Source organism: Hordeum vulgare, chromosome 1H (genome assembly GCF_904849725.1).
Source record: "Hordeum vulgare subsp. vulgare chromosome 1H, MorexV3_pseudomolecules_assembly, whole genome shotgun sequence".
NCBI lineage: Eukaryota > Viridiplantae > Streptophyta > Magnoliopsida > Poales > Poaceae > Hordeum > Hordeum vulgare.
Genome location: NC_058518.1, coordinates 70468268 through 70490638, shown reverse-complemented (window position 1 = coordinate 70490638; position 22371 = coordinate 70468268). Strand labels below are relative to the sequence as shown.

Here is a 22371-nt window from a genome sequence, read left to right as displayed (position 1 = left end):
TACTATGTTTCTTGCATGACAATAAATGAACTATCCTATAATACTAATATATGGTACTATGCATTACAGATATGATATCATACATTAATATCATATACATGATACTATAATACATGATACTAGTTATTAGAGCAAGTACAATAATGTACAATCAGCAGGTTGTAAGAATTAAAATATTATATTTTTGCTGAGTTGGATGAGAGAGAAGAGGAGAGAGAAGGAAAGCGAGCTCTTCGTGAAGAGCCATGTGTAACACGTGCTCCTAGGTGCCTTGTGAGAGTGAAAGATGGACCATATATGATAAAAGTAGTACTCCCTCCGTCCCAAAATAACTGTCTCAACTTTGTACTAGCTCTAGTACAAAGTTGTACTAAGTTGAAGACACTTATTTTAGGACGGAGGGAGTATTTTTTATAGCTAACTATTATACAAACTAGCTATAAGATGGGTTATAAGAGCTTGTGGGCAATATGTGCAACGTGCGTTCTCTTTAGCGCACACGCAAAGAATGACAAAGCTGACGTGGACCTGGGCTTAGCCCTTCCTACCGGCGGCCCTGCCCTAGGCCCGCAGTTCTGTCCCGCAAATCCAACCCGGCCCGAACCTACCCGATCTGGCGCATATTATCCCGACCCATTAAAACAAAAAAGCGAAAGAGAAAAGAAAACCTAAATTCCCCATCCGAAGCGCAGAGCCACCCCCCTAGCCCCGGCGCCCGCCCGCCCGCCCGCCTGCCTCCCCGATCGATCCATCGAAGCCGAAGAAGCTTCCCCTCCCCACTGACAACACCGCGCGAAAACATAACAAAGCCAGCCCCCCGCAAAGGCTTCGAGCGGGGCGTTGCCGCGCTCCGATTTGAACCGGGAAGCGGGGGGACGAAGACGAAGGCCCCCGCCTCGCCTCCGCCGCGTCGCGCGGGCTGGAGGCGGAAACCCTAGCGATGGCGGCGTCCGTGGACGCGGCCGCGCCTGCTCCCCCGCCGCCCGTCGCCGCGCCCGAGGAGGCCGGCGGGGGCGACGTGGAGCAGGCCAGGATCCTCATCGGCGCGCTCAACCTGCTATCGCGCAACCTCCCGCTGCCACCCGCCGTCCTGTGCGCGGTCTCGTCCATCTACAACCACGGCGGTGAAGACGCGGGGGACGAGGATGAGGTGGATGAGGAAGGGGCCGAGGGCCCGGCGCTGGTCGGGGATGAAGGCCAAGGGGGGGATCCCGCTAACGCCGTCGGTGCGGCCGAGGTGCGTGCCGGTGCTTCTCCACTATGTGGCGCGTTTCGGTTGGATGCTCTGGCGTCGCGTAGCTCGATGGGGACTGGTGCCGGGGTTTGGTCTGATGCGCGGTCTGGCTAGGGTTTGTGGGATTGGCGAGATTTAGCTGTGGTTCCCAATAATTAATTACTGTGGTTCGTGCCTTCCTGCTTCTCATTTTGGGTTCGACTTGGGCTGGATGTTTGTGCAATTGGGAACGTTAGCTTTGGCGCTTTGTAAGTGAAGGGATATTTATGCGTGTGGTTTAGTAAATTTTTCTGGCTGATACGCTCTCGATTCACCTTGGATGAACACATGATTAATTGGCTATACATATCAACTTATATTATCCCCGGGCTACAGGACTGGTGCTAGTTCTATTTAGCAAGGCACTCAGCTGGGATGGCTTGAATGACGTTTGATGATTGGGTATCATGTTGCTTGTTTGGGTGACTGGGCCTTCTAATGTCAGAATGGAATCAGAAACATGTAGCTTCATTTCCAAAATGTACTATATTTAGCTAGGACTTCCTTGAGAATCAGTCTTGCCATCAGACTGATTTTCGTTAATGAGGGGAGTCAGATGAAAAAATGGGATAAATAAATTGCTTGTCTTCCTTTATACTCCCTCCGTCCCAAAATTCTTGTCTTAGGTTTGTCTAAAAATGGATGTATCTAAATACTAAAACGCGACTAGATACATTCATATCTAGACAAATCTAAGACAAGAATTTTGGGACGGATTGAGTATGTTATAAGTTGTTTGCCGTCATAACTGATCCGAGGTACTTGCTTCTGCCCCACTCCCCTTGTTTCGAGAAACTTCTCCTTCTCCCACTGTTTGTGACACCGATCTTGGGTTAGAAAATAGCCACACAAGTCGTCTCTTGACCTGACAAGAAATTACCAGGAAGGAAAGCACGACAAAATCACATAAAGTAAATACAGGATGACCTGGAGAGTTCTGGAGTCACTTCTCTGCACAAGTTTAAGACTGAATTTTCTTCTTCTGAAGTTTCAGTCAAGAAGCAATCCATGTTTTTTTTTCTTGATTATCTGGCATTTTCTTGATCCTGATCTGAATTTTCTTTTATTCTTTCTGTTGATGGTTGTATGGAGTGGACAGCATGACAATGTCTAGAGAAACACGTAATGCTAGAAGGAGGAACACAACGAGTGGCATAAATATAATTAACTCTTTTGTTCTATTATTGAGGTTTAGTGTTTGTTAATATTCTTTGACTGGCGTTTTCCTCTACCTCTTAGGAAGCCACCTTGATTCAAGACCTTGAAGATTCTATATATAGGAACCAAATGACGCACATGTCTTCCTCAAAGTTGACTGCTCTAAAAGAAGAACGCTTCAATACCTGCATCCAGCATCGGTTATCTGAACTCGAAGGTTAGATATCAACTCCTTCAGTGTCTTGTTGCCTGATTACTTGTCTGAGTTCCATTTTCCGTAGGAAATGAATTAGGCTCTTAGCCTTAGTACTTATCCCGCTTTCACCTTATCTTTCTGTATTACGAAGGTCCTTGGTTATTTTGATTTACTACTGATCTTTCTGTTTTATCTTCTGTTCTGTATCTTTGCTTATCTTTATTTGCATAAATAGTTGGTTCTGCAATTGACCTTCTGAAAATGGCAAAGACGGTGCAAACCGGTAGGGTTGATTTTTTTCTTAGAATCTTGCATGTCCATTTCTCTGTTCACACTCTTGTAATTGCACGTCTAAACATGATTTCTAGTGGATGCTTACTATTGGGCATGCCTCCAACACGATTTTCTTGTACTTGCATTTTTTGCAGCTGCTTTTTAGAGTGCTTCTGAACTTCCCTAAAAAATCATTTATGTACACCAATGTCAATCTCGTTTCTTGTTATGTGCCAGGGTTACCATCTACTAGGGGTGAAGATTTGCAAATGAAGTGTTTACTCGAATTATATGGGCTCAAGGTAAATGCAATGTCTATTGGGACCAATGATTACTTTCCAGGTGTTGCATTTTTCTGCTTTATATGCTTACACTTACCACTCCATAGCTTTCTTATTTCTGTTAGTTTCTCTTTTCCCCTGACCATCTAAGATTTGTGTAGCATTGCTTGATGGTTATATATTGATAAGTGTTATAAGCTGAAGTATGCTGGTTTTATAGTACAGTGCTGTCCCGTTATTTTTTTCCGAACAACTTCATTATTTATAGAATATTGGCATGTTTGGTTGATGGGAACAACTTTGCAAAGACACTTATGTTGCTAAGTCCATATTTTGGCACTGCCTGCTGCCAATTTTTACTTGGTCCACATGTTTAGCTGCCAATTTCCCAATTCTTTTGGAAGCAAACCATTTGGATGCCTACTTTCTGGGTATGCCAACATATTGACAAGCCAAAAACTGGCAGCTAACCAAGTAGGCCTGGTGTCTTATTTGACTGAATCAGGCCTCACGTCTTCATGGAATTTGGCGGTAAATACATGCAACTTCTGTAAACTAGTTATAGTGTTTGGTGTAGTGATACACTTGATGAGTAAGCATGCAGGGAAAATCTGTACCAAGATCTGTTTCGGCGTGTAGAACAATGGTAAACTAGGATGCTTGGTTATAGCGATACAGATACAAATACCGATACTGTGATACGGCACCTATTAAAAACACAGATATGGGTTTTGTTTGTTTGTTTGTGTGTGTGTGTGTGTGTCTATATTATTATTATTTATTATAGAAGTTAGTCATGTTTATACTAGAAGTCTATTTTGGGTCTCCAACATACAAATACAAATACTGATACCATGGAACATCACCTTTAAAAAACACAGATATGGGCTATGTTTGTTTGTTTGTGTGTGTGTGTCTATATATATAGAAACTAGGTTTTTTTATACTAGAAGTCTATTGGTTCTCCAACTCTAGTGTCCAAACGCCCCAATATTATCTATCTAAGCAAGGCCTCTAGCCCTGCAAGATTAAAAATGCATGCCTACAAATGAAATAGAAAGCTATTAAAAGCATCCTAGCAAAAATGGTAATTAAAAACTTGCATTGTAAATTACTCACCTGAAGTATAGAACATCCTAGCAATAAGAGCATCAAAGCTTGCTGCGAGTTTCCTGATTGATGCTTGCTTCAATAGTCAATGACCCCCTTCTCTTCCTCTCACTGGTGCCATCGTCACTTAGAGAAATCACACTAGCATCATTCAGCCTGTGGACTGCATTGGCACTTCCACTGCCTGCATTTGATTTAGAGCTTCCAACTCCAGAACCACCAGTCGCTACCGGTGCTTAACGGACTAGCCATTTCTACCTTAAAAGGGGGATAAGAAGTAATCGGCATACAGAAGTTTGAGAGGGAGAAGGGAGAAGGGGGAACTGACCTGTGGTTTGGAAGGACACAAATCGGCTGCGGACGGCGAAGGCATCTGCGGTGATACTTTGGATCTGGCGGTGAGAGGCTGACAGCAGCTATCCTTCTTCTCCAGTGCGGTGGCGCTCCTACCAGGGGAGGGACCTCTGGGGAGAAATCAGCCTTCTCCGGTGAGGAATCACGTTTCTCATGCGAGAAATCAACCTCCCCGGCGAGGATTTGACCTCCCCAGCGAGGATTCATCCTCCGCGACGAGGATGCAACCTCTCCAATGACAAATTGACCGATTTCAGTGACGGATCTAGCTTCTCTGGCAAGACATCGAGCTTCACTGGCTGGTTCCCATCAGTGCAGCAAGGGACAGAGGAAGAGGGAGAAAGGCGGCGTGAGGAGGAACCCTAGATTTTCTGCCGACTGTGCACCTAATAGGAGCCTTTAGTAGGAGAATAGGATAGACGGGCCGGTGGTTTAATGGGCTAGGTGAGCCCATCTAACTTATTTCTTCACGCTACAGTCACATTAAATATGTCCCAAAACGCAGAATTAATGCCCATAACCATTTTGACTTTGGGCCTTCCTCCTCGCTGGTGTGGCGGCCGTGTGGTACTAAGGTCAGATGGAGGCATGGGCGTGTGAGAACGAGTCGAAAGGACAGGGTGCGTTTGTGGTATGGATTGAACGGTTAGGTTTTCCTGTATCAGACAGGTTTCGGGGTGCATCCCAGCTGTATCAGAATTATTTTTATTATTTGAAAAATAAAGAAGTGGCTGATATGTATCTCGAGGTATCAGGACGTATCCAACCCCTGATACGCTGGTTCCCAGCTGTATCCGTGTTGCCCAGATGGTAATATAAATGTATGTTCATGCTTCTGAATGGAACATTTGATTGATATATACCCTTGTTTTTAAGGCGACGCCTAGGCGTCAGAGCGCTCCCCCTCCGCTTTAGAAAATCGACTGCTTTGCGTCCGCCTAGTCGTCGCCTAGGCGTCAAAGCGCTCCCCCTCCCTAAAGCGGTAAGGCGTCGCCTTAAAAACCATGATATATACCATCACGGTGGGAGGATGGTAGCTATTGTCGTTCTAATATGACAATGCTCCAACACGGAGAAAAATAATGACAGATGTGATCTTTTAATGTCGATTTCCCCATTGATTGGGGCACATGAGCAACATTTGAGTCCTTTGGTACAAAGGACATCTATAACTTTCTATACTTATTAATAATTCCATTTCAGGAATGAGCAGAGTATGGCAAGTAGTTGTGCACCACCGTATCTTGTTTGCAAATATTAGTATGAACTGTCAACTGTGGATTATGTTGTTTATATTTCATAATGCACCATTTTGATTATGAAGTGAAGTGAAGTTTAACATGTGCTTGGCATCTATAGATCTATATATAGAAGTATAATAGTGACACTGAGTTATTGTATTGATGATCATTGATTAACTCAATTGTATACTTGCAGTTACTAGACTTGCAGAAGAAAGTACGGTCTGATGTCAATGCTGAATACTGGTTACACAAAAAATGTGCGCATCCTGAGAGGCAATTGTTTGACTGGGGGATGATGCGGATACGATATCCTTTTACCATGTATGGAATAGGGGATGGTTTTTCAATGGATACCGATGATATCCATCGCAAAAAGAGATTCACCGAGGTTTTGTCTCACATATTTGATATTCAGTTTTGACAATTTTTATACAACTGAAATCTTGATTCTCATTTTCTGCGTTCACAAACTTCAGAGGATCTCAAAGCTTGAAGAGGAGGAAAAGAACCAGGCTGAGACCAGGAAGAGAAGGTTTTTTACAGAAATTCTTAATGCTGCTAGGGAATATCAAGTGCAAACATCGGCTACTTACAAACGAAGAAAGCAACGTAATGATGGAGTTCAGGTATGGTTTGATTTGTTTCCTTATTTCAGAGTTAGCAACAAGATGGTCAATGTCTCACCTAATTTTGTGTCTTCACTGGAGTTATTAGCTCATCCTGTTTGTTTACAAACTCGGCTCTACTTATGATACTCTTTTATCTCGCGACTTTGATTTGAAACATGCCCTCTTTGCTGATAGCAATAACCTGATATTGTCAGTTTCTGGTAGATGTGAACAATGTATCAAAAGTTTCTACTTGCTATATTTAGAGGACTTCTTACTTTAGCTATTTTCTCCAATATTCATTGATATGTCTGCAACACCATTTCATGAGCGATGATCCTCGCATAGGGATAAATGATTTTTCTTTAGCTATTTTCTCCAATATTCATTGATATGTCTTGTCTGCACACCATTTCATGAGCGATGAGTCTCCCATAGGGATAAATGCTTTTTTCTAGCATAACTTTACAATTTTTATGGTGTATCTATTGGCCTATCTGCAGTTGTCTTGCTTCAGTGAGCCATGCCATGCTTTTGAATGATATTTTTGATGCTGGTTGCAACATGTAAGATGGACATTCTAGTAGCATACATGAAATCACTAGAATTTACAACAGATAAAAAAGATATCTGCTGATGAAATGTGTTGTGCATGTTTTAGTGCTCAAGAGATATCTTACTTTTTGTGGATGTTCATGGTCAAGCCTTAAGATAAGATGTTTATCGCCCTTTCCCCCCTTTAAATTTTTTAGAACACCATTGTGTTTATTCTGTCCGTTACATTTCCTATGTTAAACTATGCGTTTATCCCTATCTATACTCCTTCCGTTGATTTGCTAATCTAAGTAGCGTGAACTTTTTTTTTTTACTTGCTAAATGTAGGCATGGCATGTTCGGGCGCGCCAACGTATCAATCGACTTGAAAAAAGTAGATTGCAAGTTTTGAAAGCAGGTGATCAAGAAGCGTATATGCGGATGGTTGAGGAGAGCAAGAATGAACGGCTGACGATGCTCCTTGATAAGACAAATGAGCTTCTAGAAGGAATTGGGAAAGCTGTACAGCGACAAAAAGATGCTGAGCATGTTAGTCGTCCTGAAGGGTCTGAAGACTCAGAATCTGATGAATCCCCAGAGTCTCCTTCAGATGATGATGCAGATACACACGGTTCTGCAAATACTAGTAAATTTAATGCTGCTGGCCGTAGGCTTGATTCTACCGTCCATTCCATCGAAGAGAAGGTAGATTGAAATTTGACTTATAGCCATATATTTAGTAACTTGTTGCTTGAGATGTTGCCTCGGTCTCACAGTTTTAATCGATTTCTATATACATGCAACCAGTGTCGTAGAATCTTGTAGCATGGCAAGTAAGATTCAGTGATCTAATACGAATTAACCTTTTGGCTGCACTCAAGTTATGCTCCCCTTGGATTCGTGATGATGGTAGATAGTATTATTGTCCATAACACAGTGGGGTAGAGCCCTACTGGTACTAGATACACACTGGCTTAAATAAATTTTATGTGAATTCTTGATTCTGCGAGATCATCTGCCCATAATTAGTGTGTTATAATCATGTAATGTGGGAATTTTTCTGCAGAAGAATATATTGCCTGTTTGCAATAACTGATGGTCCCAGTTTATTTGGATCTAATTTCACTTGTGACATTTCACTGCTGAATGGTCCATGAATGAAATATTTCAGTATTATATGGTGCTCTGTTAATTTGTTTTTGCCATTTTGTTCTTACAATACAATTTGTTAAGTTTCCACTTCTGGGGCAACTAATGTTCCTTTCTACTGTTTTGAATTTACAGGTAACAGAACAACCGTCAGCCCTTGTAGGTGGGGAGTTAAGACCATATCAGTTAGAGGGTCTCCAATGGATGCTTTCTTTATTCAACAACAATTTGAATGGCATTCTGGCTGATGAAATGGGTTTGGGCAAAACAATTCAGACCATAGCTTTGATCGCTTATCTTTTGGAAAAGAAGGAGGTCACAGGACCTCACTTAATAGTAGCTCCTAAAGCAGTATTACCAAATTGGTCTAATGAGTTCAAAACATGGGCTCCAAGGTATTGTTTCACTGGAATTCGCTTGATCAGTATTTCTATGTTATCCTGCTATATATTAAAGTAACCTAAATCTGATATGCTCGTCGTTTGCAGTATTGGTACAATTCTGTATGATGGACGTCCAGATGAGAGGAAATCTCTCAGGGAAACACATTTTGGAGGACAATTTAACGTTTTGCTCACACACTATGATTTGATACTGAAAGATAAGAAGTTCCTGAAGAAGGTTCACTGGCACTATTTGATAGTTGATGAAGGACATCGCTTGAAAAATCATGAATGTGCTCTTGCTCGCACACTAGTTTCCGGGTACACGCTTTGGTCATAAGTTACCTTTTCTTTTTCTTTACTCTGGTGAAGCTTCTTCTATGTGATCACTTGTACCTCTGTCGGAGGATGGCTCTGTTGGCTAGTAACTCCATAACTCATTGTCATATTAGATAACTTGGAAATATCTGTTGCGGAACAGTCACATCGGAAAGATGATAGAGTTTGAGTTCATTAAAGATGAATTATTGTCTGAGTAAGAATAATATTGTAGTCCAGAAGAAAGATCAGATTAGTTTAGGAAAGTAACTGGTTAAAGGACTAAGATAGAATTAGACATAGCACTCGTGCGCCATGTTCAGTCTGCCCTCTAAAAGGCAGGGTCTGTACTCTATTGAGGGATGCAAGAAATAAACCTCCAGTCCTTCTCTCTTTTACCCTTATTTGCCAATCATGCCCCAACTTTTTTTCCACAACCTCCCCCAGTCAACCGATATATTCTATTCAACCTATCTGATGTTCAGTTCATGTTTGGTACAATCACAGTTGTTGAAAAACTCCAACCGTTAAGCTTTGTTTGTAGTATTAGGTCTCAGAAACCGAGGCTGGTGCTGCTGGCAAGTATGAAACTCCCATTCCTGCTCCAATAAGGTGGTTTTGGCAAATTGAGCCTCAAAAGCACCTTATCCTGTCAGTTATGACACTCTTCAAAGAATAGATTGATCTGTTCTGTACTTGAAATAAAATAAGTATGGATATCTCTCCCTTCATCAGTAAGAAAGAGCGAATTTAAAACTTACGTACTTGAGTTTGTGGTCTTCAGACAGGCCATTTAGCAGGCTACACCTGTGCACACAGCCGAAACATGTGTTTAATCAGTCTTATGTGAGTAGCTAACAGCCTAACAGTACAATTAAGAAAATTATGACCGTGGACTTTATGAAATATAAAAGGTTAATTTGTACACAAGCATTACATCTTGTTTCCGTGTTCGCATGAAAACCAGGTATATTTCCTTGGGTATAAGGGTATGTTTGGATGATGACCAAAACCAACCATACCAATTTTTTGGTCATAGCCAATATTTTGGCATGCCCATCCCCTCTAGCTAACTGTAGTTCACTTTTCTTGCCAACGTTGATCAAAGCATGGGCAACTTCCTTGACCATAATATTGGCTAGCCATATTTTGGTAGGGCTAGCTTGGGCTCAAATCAAACACACCCTAAGTTCTTTTTAAACTTATCAAGGTGCACACATTTATCCTTATGTTTTAAGCTTAAATTCAGTTGAAGGCTCAAAATAAAATTGAAGGAGTGCATCCAACTATACAAAAGAACTTGATGGCTTCTGGGCAGGCATCTGGATTTTTTCCCATCAAAACCCGTGGCTATTTTTCTTAGCAGCTCTCGTTATCCATATAACAGTATGGTCCCAACTGATAATTGATAAATTAGTCACTTTATTTTTTATTTAAAGCTCAGAAGCTAACCATTAAGTTAGGTGTAAATCGCGTAAACTCCAGAGTAGGCCAGTAAATATTTATCTTTCTTTATGAACAATGTTTCTTTTCTTGAGAATAACTTGATCAAGATGAATATCTTCCTTTGTACTTCAGTATCTCTTTGCTTCATGGCTACTTGCTTATTCCCACTTTCCAATTTTCTGTTGAGGCTTCATTTTCCTTCATCCTTTTTGTTGAGTCGTGGGCTCACCCTGTTCAACATGGAACAACAGGGAAGAACAGCCGCTGCAACTATCGTGTGTGTGTGTGTGTGTGGCGGCTCAACAGGGAATGGAGGGCTAGATGCCTCCTAGGTCAGTCCCTCTACATGGGCTTGGGCCCTAAGAGATAAGAGGACGGGCTTGGGCCCATACCGGTTCAACACTCCCCCTCAAGATGGGTGGTAGATATCTATCATTCCCATCTTGTCACATGTCAAGTTACAATCCTTTGTTCCTAGTCCCTTTGTCAAGCAATCTGCAAACTGTTGCCTAGAGCTGACATGAGTAAGACTGATGATCCGAGCATCAAGTTTCTCCTTAAGGCCTCGTTTGGTTAAGGGGGATTGGAGAGGGAGGGATTTCAGGGGATTGGGTGAATCCCTTTGTTCCACCCAATCCTCTCAAATCCCCGGGGTTTTGCTTCCACTAGTCCCCCGAGAAGGGTTTTGAAACACATGGATAGGAAGGAATTGAAGGGGAACGGAGGGGATTGGGCTAAGCAAACCCCTCCTACCAAATGGGCGCGCGAGGATCTGTGGGGCTTCTGGCCCCCCTGGGGATTTTCCTCTCAAACCCTCCCCAATCCCCCTTAACCAAACGAGGCCTAATGAAGAAGCGATCAATTTTCACATGCTTTGTCCTATCATGTTGAACTGGGTTATTAGCGATGGCTATAGCCGACTAATTGTCACACCACACCTTCAAGGGTCCCTTCCTCAGAAGTTTCAACTTGCTTCGTAGGTACTTCACCCAGAGCATCTCAGACAACCCTTGAGATAATGCTCTATACTCAGCTTCTGCTGTTGATCTAGACACAACCGACTGTTTCTTGGTATTTCACCCAGAGCATCTCAGACAACCCTTGAGATAATGCTCTATACTCAGCTTCTGCTGTTGATCTAGATACAACCGGCTGTTTCTTGCTTCTTCATGACACCAAATTTCCTCCCACAAACACGCAGTAGGCAGAAGTTGATCTTCTATCACCTTGACAACTGGCCCAATCAGAGTCACTATAGCCATCCACCTGAAGATGTCCACTCATCCCAAACCACAACCCTTTACCCGGAGTCCCCTTCAAGTATCTCGGGATTATGTGCACAATATCAAGATGCCCACTCCTTGGTTCATGCATGTATCTGCTCGCCACCCTCACGGCATGCGTAATGTTAGGCCTGGTATGACACAAGTACAACAATCTCCCAACCAATCACTAGCTCTGCTGATTGTGTTGTCACTTGGTGATTTTGTTCAACCGGAGTAGGAGCAGTACGACATCCCATCATGCCCACGTCACTCAAGAGATCCAAGGTATATTTTCGTTGGCACAAAGAGATTCCCTTCTCTCTTCGAGCCACTTCAATGCCAAGGAAGTTTTTTAGGTTACCTAAATCCTTCACCTCAAACTCCTTGCTCAGACAGCCCTTCAATCTCTCTATTTCCTCCTTATCATCTCCAGTGATGATAATGTCATCCACATAAACAGCAAGAATGATGATCTTCCGATTAGAGTGCTTGTAGAACATCGTGTGGTCACCGTTACACTGACCATACCCCATACCACGGACAACACGTCTGAACCTATCAAACCATGCCCTTGGTGATTGCTTCAGTCCATACAAGGATTTCTTCAGCCCGCATACCTTCCCCGTAGTCTCTGAAGTACCAAAATCTGGTGGTATCTCCATGTACACTTCTTCATGCAACTCACCATGCAAGAAGACATTCTTGACATCTAATTGATGCAACTTCCATCCAAAGTTTGCAGCACGGGAGACCGATATCCTTACTGTGTTCATCTTTGCCACGGGAGCAAACGTCTCATCATAGTCAATTCCATAAGTTTGACTATATCCTCTGGCGACTAATCTGGCCTTACACCGTTCCACCTTCCCTTCAGGATTCTGCTTCACTGTATAGATCCACTTACAACTCACTGGTCATAGGCTTGATGATCTCATATTAGAAGCTATACAGAAGCTTAAGGAGTCCTCCAGATCAAATAAAACAGCCATCTCTTCATACATTGAGGAGCAATACTGGCCACCTACTGATTTTCAACGCTAACTATCTACAAAATTGAAGGCACTGGTTGCTACCGGAAAATTGACGAAGGCCAACCAAAAATACAGGATTGCACCGAGTTCAGTCTCGTTAGGTGGAAGGAGCACCAATGTGCACTCAGCCGAAGATGACAAACATAATATTAGTATTAGACAACTAACTAAGCCTCAAGTGGATGCTGAACTGGATATAATGACACACATGAATATGGAAGAGGCAGCAGCATTGGCTGCCAAGGCAGTTGCTGAGGCATAAGTTGCCAATGCGGAGGCTGAAGCAGCAGCAAGGGCTGCAGAAGCTGAGTCTGAAGCTGCAAAGGCTTTTCTCGATGCTGTCATGTTGATTGTGCAAAACAAAAATGCTGCCTCTGCAATTCTTCAAGCTAGCTGATCTTCCCTACTAACTCTGCCGTGCATTTGGCTTCAGTCAGCAGAACTTGTACGAGAAAATGCTTGTGTTTTGCCAATACACGAGTTTCTTGTATAGCCTTATAGATCAAAATGTTTCAAAGAAGGGGAGGGGTTTTCAACATCTTGCTGTTGGTCCTAAAACCTGGCTCTGATACCATGTTGAGTCGCGTGCTCACCCTGTTCAACAGGGAACAACAGCTGCTGCAACTATCGCGCGCCCGCGCGCGTGTGTGTGGCGGCTCAACAGGGAATGGGAGGGCTGGATGCCTCCTTCTAGGTCAATCCCTCTACATGGGCTTGAGCCCTAAGAGATAAGAGGATGAGCTTGGGCCCATACCGGTTCAACACTTTTTGTGATTAACTTTTAACCTTTTTGTTCATCCTTATTGGCTGAAGTGTTATTATTTGTCTTAACCTTTTGAGAATCTGACTTATAGATTGCTGATACTTCCTTGTAGATATTTGATCCGCCGCAGACTACTTTTGACTGGCACTCCTATCCAAAATAGCCTACAGGAGTTGTGGTCATTGCTCAACTTTATTCTGCCAAATATTTTCAATTCATCTGGGAATTTTGAGGAATGGTTTAATGCACCATTTGCATGTGATGTTAGCATTAATGATGAGGAAGAGCTATTGATCATACATCGTTTGCATCAAGTGAGTAATGCTTGCCCCAGTCCACCCTCAGCCACTCAGTGATTTTAACAAAGCTTACATGTTGATATAATGATATGTGTACCACCACTTCTTTGGTATTCACACCTTCTTGGTTCAACGGAACCAACCGGTGTGTTGGTAGCATCAAAGCACGCACTTGTGACACATGAAATGAGGACTACTTATGGTATTTGAGATTTTTATATTTATTCATTTGTCCTTGATATTTGCCCAGGTTTTGCGTCCATTTTTGCTCCGAAGGAAAAAAGATGAAGTCGAAAAGTATCTCCCTTCGAAAACGCAAGTAATACTCAAGTGTGACTTTTCAGCTTGGCAAAAAGCATACTACGAGCAAGTTGCAAGCAAGGGAAAGGTTGCCCTAGGATCTGGTACGTTTTACTTCCAGTTCTTTCTCCCCTCAAGGAAGTACTTCTGACTGAATAAATTTGTAATGTTTGATCGATCCTTGGAGAAAGCTGTGCATAAAATTACAAACTCATGCTATAATGTCAATGCAAACTTGGTCCTCTTCTGTATTGGTGGCATGTACTCCCGCCGTTCGTAAATATAAGTCTTTTTAGAGGTTTCACTTCGGATTACATATAGATGTATATAGGCATTTTTAGAGTGTAGATTCACTCATTTTACTTTGTATGTAGTTATTAGTGGAATCTCTACAAAGACTTATATTTAGGAACGGTGGGAGTATAATGGCATAGTATTGCCCTTGTGCCTGTACTGCATCTTGAAAATAATAATAAACCGATGATAAATTCTTAAGTGGAAGGTGGGAGCCTAACCGGGTGCTTGGTGATACAGCCATGTGTGTCCACCATTGAGAGCTACTCATTATCCTTGTATCTTTCTTGAATGGAGGCACTTCTTTATTGTCAAATATGTGCATGTGCAGGACTGAAACCAAAGGCTGTGGCAAACCTATCAATGCAGCTTAGGAAATGCTGCAATCATCCTTACTTATTTGTAGAGCAATATAACATGTATCAGCGTGAGGAGATTGTTAGAGCATCAGGGAAGTTTGAATTGCTTGATCGACTACTTCCAAAACTGCACAGGGCTGGTCACAGGGTTCTGCTTTTTTCTCAGATGACAAGATTGCTTAATATTTTGGAAGTATATTTGCAGATGTACAATTTCAAGTATATGAGGCTTGATGGATCAACGAAAACTGAAGAACGAGGGAAATTATTGGCAGATTTTAATAAGAAGGACTCAGAGTACTTCATTTTTCTTCTCAGCACACGAGCTGGGGGCCTTGGATTGAACTTGCAGACTGCAGATACAGTTATTATTTTTGACAGTGATTGGAATCCTCAGATGGATCAGCAAGCTGAAGACCGTGCTCATCGTATAGGACAGAAAAATGAAGTGCGTGTATTTGTTCTTGTTAGTGTTGGATCAATTGAAGAAGAGATATTGGATCGTGCAAAACAGAAGATGGGTATTGATGCAAAAGTTATCCAGGCTGGGTTGTTCAACAACACCTCCACAGGTTTGTATGCCATTGCGGTCTGTCCTGTTCCTGTATCTCTTTTGTCTGTGTTGTATCTGAATTTGGAACTCACAAAAATATTGTATTGATCTCTCGTGCAGCTCAGGATAGGAAAGCATTGCTACAGGAGATCTTGAAGAGAGGGACTAGTACACTTGGAACTGACATCCCTAGTGAGCGTGAAATAAATCGTTTGGCTGCTCGAACTGAGGAGGAGTTCTGGTTGTTTGAGAAGATGGATGAAGAGAGGCGGCGACGAGAAAACTATAAATCCAGGCTCATGCAGGGCCCCGAGGTTCCAGAATGGGTGTTTGATATCAGTGAAACCTTAGCTGAGAAGCTCCTTGCGGAAGAAGCCAAAAATCCTGTGATAAACACAAAGAGGCGAAGGAAGGAGGTTGTCTATTCAGACTCTTATGTTGATCAATGGATGAAATCTGACGAGGTATACGAAGACATCCCAAAGATGACTCCAAGAGCAAAGCGGAGTGCCTATTTATCCGATATACAGGAGGTTGATTTACATGATAGGGCAAAAAGGCTCAAATATTCTGACAGCGCCAATGGTGCAGGCAACTCAACCTGGACACCAGAGAAAGGAAGACCTGGAGTTTCTTCCTACAGCAAGGACGACAACGAAGACGACAACGACGAAGATGAAGTCACTGCTGGTGGTTTGCAGCACGGGGGTAGCTTCACCTGGAATACCCTCAGGAGGAAAAGGTCAAGCCACTCCACTAATCCATCGTCGGACCCTAGAGGGCGCTCGGCATTTTAATGCCCATCTGACAGGAGTGCCGTTTAGATGCTTGTCTGCGTTCCTTGCGAGGAAAAAGTGCTCCGAGAGAGAAACTAATACAGTTTCTATTCAGAAGTGCATCTAAGCTCATCAACTTTAGGACTAGTGCAGTATTTTATGAATTGGTTGGTATTAAACTGTATGTCCATCAGAACTCAGAATGTTTCCTGACATGTTCAATGCTTAAATTGAAAAAATGTTCGTCATGTCATGAGGGTAAAGGTATGTTAATTACTCCTTGTGTTTCGCTAGCATGTCTAGCACAGCCTTTGAGTTCTAATGGGAAACTCCTTGTGCTTCGCTAGCATGTCTAGCACAGTCTTTGTAGTACATGCATGTGATTTCTCGTGCGCTTGCTGGGAGTTCTAATGGGAAACTCCAAACAAAGCGGCCGAGGTCGTGGTTGGACTTGAAGGAGAAAGTTGAACCAGTGACGAAAGATTTGGGTTGGGGTTGAGAAATATTTTCGTGAATCCCCTTGTCATTGTGTGTAGGGATTGAGTGCTTCAGTATGATTTCTATATATGAAAAATACATTGACAGTAGATCACCCTGCTGTCACTGCTGCATTTTTGCATAAATCACCCTAGTGTTTTAGAAAAAATAACACTGCCGCGTTGCATAAATCACCCTATTGTTTTAGAAAAAAAAACTACGCTCCATCCGGTGCACGTGCCATGCCTTGTCGTCTTTGGGGGGCACTTGTCAGCCTCCCGTGCCGAGTCATTTTGGAATCCAGTGAGAGCCCATTTAAGGCCGTGCGTGCTTTGCATGTTCGCAGGTTTTAAACGTGTTGTTTTAAACGTGTTGTGTAGACGATCGTTCAAAAACTACAAGATGCCTCGTGTCGACTCCGATTCGATTCGATGAAACCAGAGGCCATCGGTCCCCGCCCCATCAGACGTCTATAAAAGCCAACTCCGCTGCCCTTCCCCGACGCACATCTCTTTCCGTCGTGTAAGAATTTGTAAGAAACACTTGTGTTCATTGATTGTGGACAAGGTCCTATTTATACAAGGATCTGGGGAGGTTTCGGAGAGACGTCTGTTTACAATAGGCGCCTGTGCGACGTGAGAGAAGACGTCCGTACGAACGTTCGTGTCTGCCTGACGCACATCTCTTTTCGTCGTGTAAGAATTTGTGAGAAAAACTTGTGTTCATTGATTGTAGGCAAGGTTCTATTTATACAAGGATCTGGGGAGGCTTCAGGGAGGCGTCTGTTTACAATAGGTGCGTGTACGACGTGAGAAGACGTCCGTACGAATGTTCGCGTCTGACGCTTTGGACACACGTGACGAATCCTAATGACGATTAGTGCTAATGATGTCAATTTGTTCTCAACACTCTTCCTTGTAGAAAAGCTGTTCTATGTCTTGTATCCTTGTATAACTTCGAGGATATTGCTCTTAATCACAAGCGTATATGATCTTGAATAACTTCTCCAAAAACCCCGTAGAAAAAATATGAGAAAAAATGTATTTGATATGTTGTTAAAACTTCGTCAAAACTAATAAAATAAATAAAGAGAAAATGATACAACATATGTTATTGTCTCTTTGATAACTTGTATGAGAAAACCTTGAGGATAAAAACTCATTGGTAAGTTCAGAGGACAACTAATGTCTTGTATACACCCATTAAAAACCCCGGTGAGGAAAAGTAGGATGTATGACATATAATCTTATGTTGATATTACCTCATTAAAAACCTTGATGAGAACCATGAAAGTAAACTCATAAAGGGAAAAAGAGTGCAATATAATGTTTGAACATGTAATGATTCAGAGAGACTCCCCCCTCATCTTCGCAAATCTCGAAGTCGTCGCATACCAACCGCATGAACATATTTTTCAAATGTTGAAGCTCGGAGTGATTTTGTGACTAGATTAGCTAGATTATTGCATGATTTGACTTGTAAAATGTTTATCTTCCCTTTCTTTTGTAATTGATGGGGAAAAATAATTCAGGAGAAATATGCTTAGTGATATTATTCTTTATATAACCCGTTTGCATTTGAGCAACACAAGCTGCATTATCTTCGTAGATAATGGTTGGAGATTCGATAGAATCTTTACCACATGATTTTTATATGTGGTTTATCATTCTGCGAAGCCACACACATTCACGTGTTGCCTCATATAATGCGATTATTTCAGAATGATTGGTTGATGTAGCCACTAGAGTCTGCTTGGAAGACTTCCATGATATGGTTGTCCCACCATGTAGGAACACGAAACCGGTTTGTGATCTGGCATTGTGGGGGTGAGATAAATAGTCAACATTATTATACCCAATCATATCAATGTCCAAATTTCTCTGAAACTGAAAGAATAGGCCAAGATCCTTTCTGCCTTGGAGACATCGAAAGATATTCTTAACTCCCGTCCAATGTTGTTTAGTAGGAGTTGCACTATGTCTAGCTAGTAAATTCACTGAAATGCAACATCAGGCCTGGTGCAATTTGCAAGATACATGAGCACTCCAACGACACTAAGATATGGAACTTTAGGTCCTAATATCTCTTCTTCATTATCCATTGGTCTAAATTGATCTTTATCTACGTCTAGAGATCGAACTACCATTAGAGTTTTGGATGGATAGGATTTGCCCATATTGAATTTCTGTAATATTTTCTGGATATAGGCGGTTTGATGAAAAAAATACCCGAGGGAAGGTGCTCAAGTTGTAATCCCAAGAAAAATTTGGTTTTACCAACTCCTTCATCTCAAATTCTGTCTTTAGGTGATTGCGTGCTTCATCAATATCTTGTGTGGTTCCAATGATGTTAAGATCATCAACATACACTGAAATAATGCAAAATCCAGTTGCGGACTTTTTATATATGAAAACACATGGGCAATCATCATTATTGGAGTATCCTCTTTTCAAGAAGAACTCACTAAGTCGGTTGTACCACATGCGACCCAACTGTTTTAAGCCGTATAAAGACTTATTTAGTTTTACACAATATGTGTTGCGTTTTGCGTTTGGATTCGGGATTGGGACTCCATCAGGAACCTTTATGTATATGTCCGAATCAAGTGAACCGTAAACGTGAGCGATCACTACGTCCATCAACTGCATAGATAGACGACTTTGTACTGCCATAGATATAAGGTATCATAAAGTAATACCACTCATCACTGGAGAATATGTTTCATTGAAATCAATGCCCGGTCTCTGCGTGAAACCTTGGGCTACAAGCCTTGCTTTATATCTCACCACCTCATTGTTCTCGTTTCTTTTACGAACAAAAACCTATTTGAATCCCACAGGGAAAACTCTGGGAGGTGTAGGTATTGCTTCAGTGAATACCTTTCATTTATTGAGCGAGGCTAACTCTACATGGATTGGATCCTTCCATTTAGGTCAGTCGGAGCGTTTCTTGCACTCTGCCATGGTCTTTGGATCATGATCATTTAAAAGGTTGTCTGCAACTGTAGTTGAGAAATATATGTCGACAATTGTAGACTTACAATTGTAAGATTCTCCAGAATCTATATAGTTTGTGGAAATTTCATTTACCCTTGTTGACTGGTCGTGATTTCCCAATACGATTGAGTGAGGGTTTTCCGATGTCCTAGTCATTAAGTGCACAACTGAGCTGGGTTGTGGAGCTTGTTCTCCCAATGGGTGTATGTGTTGGAAATATGCCCTAGAGGCAAGAATAAAATGGTTATTATCATATTTCCTTGTTCATGCTATAGTTGTATTAACAGGAAACAGTAATGCATGTGTGAATAAATAGATCACAATGTGTCCCTAGCAAGCCTCTAGTTGGCTAGCTCGTTAGTCAATAGATGATCATGGTTTCCTGATCATGGGCATTAGATGTCATTGATAACGGGATCACATCATTGGGAGAATGATGTGATGGACAAGACCCAATCCTAAGCATAACACTAGATCGTATTGTTCGTATGCTAAAGCTTTTCTAATGTCAAGTATCTTTTCCTTCGACCGTGAGATTGTGCAACTCCCGGATACCATAGGAGTGCTTTGGGTGTATCAAACGTCACAACGTAACTGGGTGGCTATAAAGGTGCACTACGGGTACCTCTGAAAGTGTCTGTTGGGTTGGTACGAATCGAGATCGGGATTTGTCACTCCGTGTGACGGAGAGGTATCTCTGGGCCCACTCGGTAGAGCAACATCATGAGCTCAATGTGACTAAGGAGTTAGTCACACGATGATGTGCTACGGAACGAGTAAAGAGACTTACCGGTAACGAGATTGAACAAGGTATTGGTATACCGACGATCGAATCTCGGGCAAGTTCCATACCGACAAACAAAGGGAATTGTATACGGGATTGATTGAATCCTTGACATCGTGGTTCATCCGATGAGATCATCGTGGAGCAAGTGGGAGCCACCATGGGTATCCAGACCCCGCTGATGGTTATTGGCCGGAGAGGCGTCTCGGTCATGTCTGCCTGTCTCCCGAACCCGTAGGGTCTACACACTTAAGGTTCGGTGACGCTAGGGTTATAAGGAATTGTTATACGAGGTTACCAAAAGTTGTTCGGAGTCCTGGATGAGATCCTGGACGTCACGAGGAGCTCCGGAATGGTCCGGAGGTAAAGATTGATATATAGGACGGATGGTTTCGGATACCGGAAGTATTTCGGGCATCACCGGTAACGTACCGGGACCACCGGGACCACCGAAGGTGGCCCCGGGGGTCCACCGAAGGGGGCAACGACCCCGGGAGGTGAGATGGGCCAAGTGGGGGTGGGAACCAGCCCCTAGGTGGGCTGGTGCGCCTCCCCACTCAGCCCAATGCGCAGGGGAGAGAAAAGGGGGGGGGGCAAACCCTAAGCTAGGTGGGCCTAAGGCCCACCAAGTGGTGCGCCACCCCCTCCTCCCCCTCTGGCCGCCGCACCTCCCATCTGGGGGGCTGCCGCACCACCTAGGGTGGGAACCCTAGGGGTGGCACCCCCTCTCCCCTCCCCCTATATATAGTGGGCACTTTTGGCCATTGGAGAATAGACTTTTGCCTCTCCCTCGGCGCAGCCCTGCCCTTCTTCCTCCTCCTCTCTGCCGGTGCTTGGCGAAGCCCTGCCGGGAGACCTCATCTCTCCATCGACACCACGCCGTCGTGCTGTTGGAGTTCTTCCCCAACCTCTCCCTCCTCCTTGCTGGATCAAGGTGCGGGAGACGTCACCGGGCTGCACGTGTGTTGAATGCGGAGGTGCCGTAGTTCGGCACTAGATCGGAATCGCTGCGAGTACGACTCCATCAACCGCGTTCTAGCAACGCTTCCGCTTAGCGATCTTCAAAGGTATGAAGATGCTCTTACCCCTCTCTCGTTGCTGGTCTCTCCATAGGAAGATCTGAATATGCGTAGGAAAATTTTGAATTTATGCTACGTTACCCAACAGTGGCATCCGAGCGAGGTTTTCTATGCGTAGATTCTATGCACGAGTAGAACACAAAAGTTGTGGGCGATGATTTGTCAATTTGCTTGCCGCTACTAATCTTATTCTTTTCCGACGGTATTGTGGGATGAAGCGGCCCGGACCGACTTTACACGTACGCTTACGTGAGACTGGTTCCACCGACACACATGCACGCCGTGCATAAAGGTGGCTAGCGGGTGTCTGTCTCTCATACTCTAGTCGGATTGGATTTGATGAAAAGGGTCCTTATGAAGGGTAAATAGCTTTGGCATATCATCGTTGTGGCTGTCACGTAGGTAAGAAGGCGTTCTTGCTAGAAACCCAAATCAGCCACGTAAAACTTGCAACAACAATTAGAGGACGTCTAACTTGTTTTTGCAGGGTTTGACATGTGATGTGATATGGCCAATGTTGTGATGTTGCATGTATGATGTATGAGATGATCATGTTATTGTAATAGGTTTCACGACTTTCATGTCGATGAGTATGACAACCGGCAGGAGCCATAGGAGTTGTCTTAATTTATTGTATGAGATGCAACGCCATGTGCTTACTACTTTTACTTCATTGCTAACGGTTAGCTATAGTAGTAGTGATAGTAGTAGTTGGCGTGACGACTTCACGGAGACACGATGATGGAGATCATGATGATGGAGATCATGGTGTCACGCCGGTGACGATGATGATCATGCGATGCCTGAAGATGGAGATCGAAAGAGCAAAGATGATAATGGCCATATCATGTCACTATATGATTGCATTGTGATGTTTATCATGTTTTACATCTTATTGCTTAGAACGACGGTAGCATAATAAGATGATCCCTCTTAAAATTTGGAGAACGTATTCCCCTAAGTGTGCACCGTTGCGAAGGTTCGTTGTCTCGAAGCACCACGTGATGATCGGGTGTGATAGATTCTAACATTCGCATAGAACGGGTGTAAGCCAGATTTACACACGCG

At 43.0% G+C, this 22371-nt stretch overlaps 1 protein-coding gene across 1 annotated transcript; it reads left to right on the top strand.

Annotated features, from left to right (window-relative positions):
• Window positions 1–663: 663 nt before the first annotated feature.
• On the top strand, window positions 664–16215 carry LOC123424615 (probable ATP-dependent DNA helicase CHR719). Its single transcript, XM_045108258.1, has 12 exons — window positions 664–1237; window positions 2513–2648; window positions 3138–3202; window positions 6083–6277; window positions 6366–6515; window positions 7380–7736; window positions 8316–8575; window positions 8669–8884; window positions 13499–13700; window positions 13936–14089; window positions 14611–15210; window positions 15312–16215. The coding sequence occupies exons 1-12, from the start codon at window positions 941–943 to the stop codon at window positions 15986–15988; spliced, it is 3309 nt and encodes a 1102-aa protein (XP_044964193.1). The 5' UTR covers window positions 664–940; the 3' UTR covers window positions 15989–16215.
• Window positions 16216–22371: the final 6156 nt, after the last annotated feature.

Coding starts and splice junctions, on each gene's coding strand:
- LOC123424615 (XM_045108258.1), top strand. CDS start 941: ATGGCGGCGTCCGTGGACGCGGCCGCGCCTGCTCCCCCGCCGCCCGTC. Junction 1,238..2,512: donor ACGCCGTCGGTGCGGCCGAG/GTGCGTGCCGGT, acceptor TCTACCTCTTAG/GAAGCCACCTTGATTCAAGA. Junction 14,090..14,610: donor AAAGGTTGCCCTAGGATCTG/GTACGTTTTACT, acceptor GTGCATGTGCAG/GACTGAAACCAAAGGCTGTG.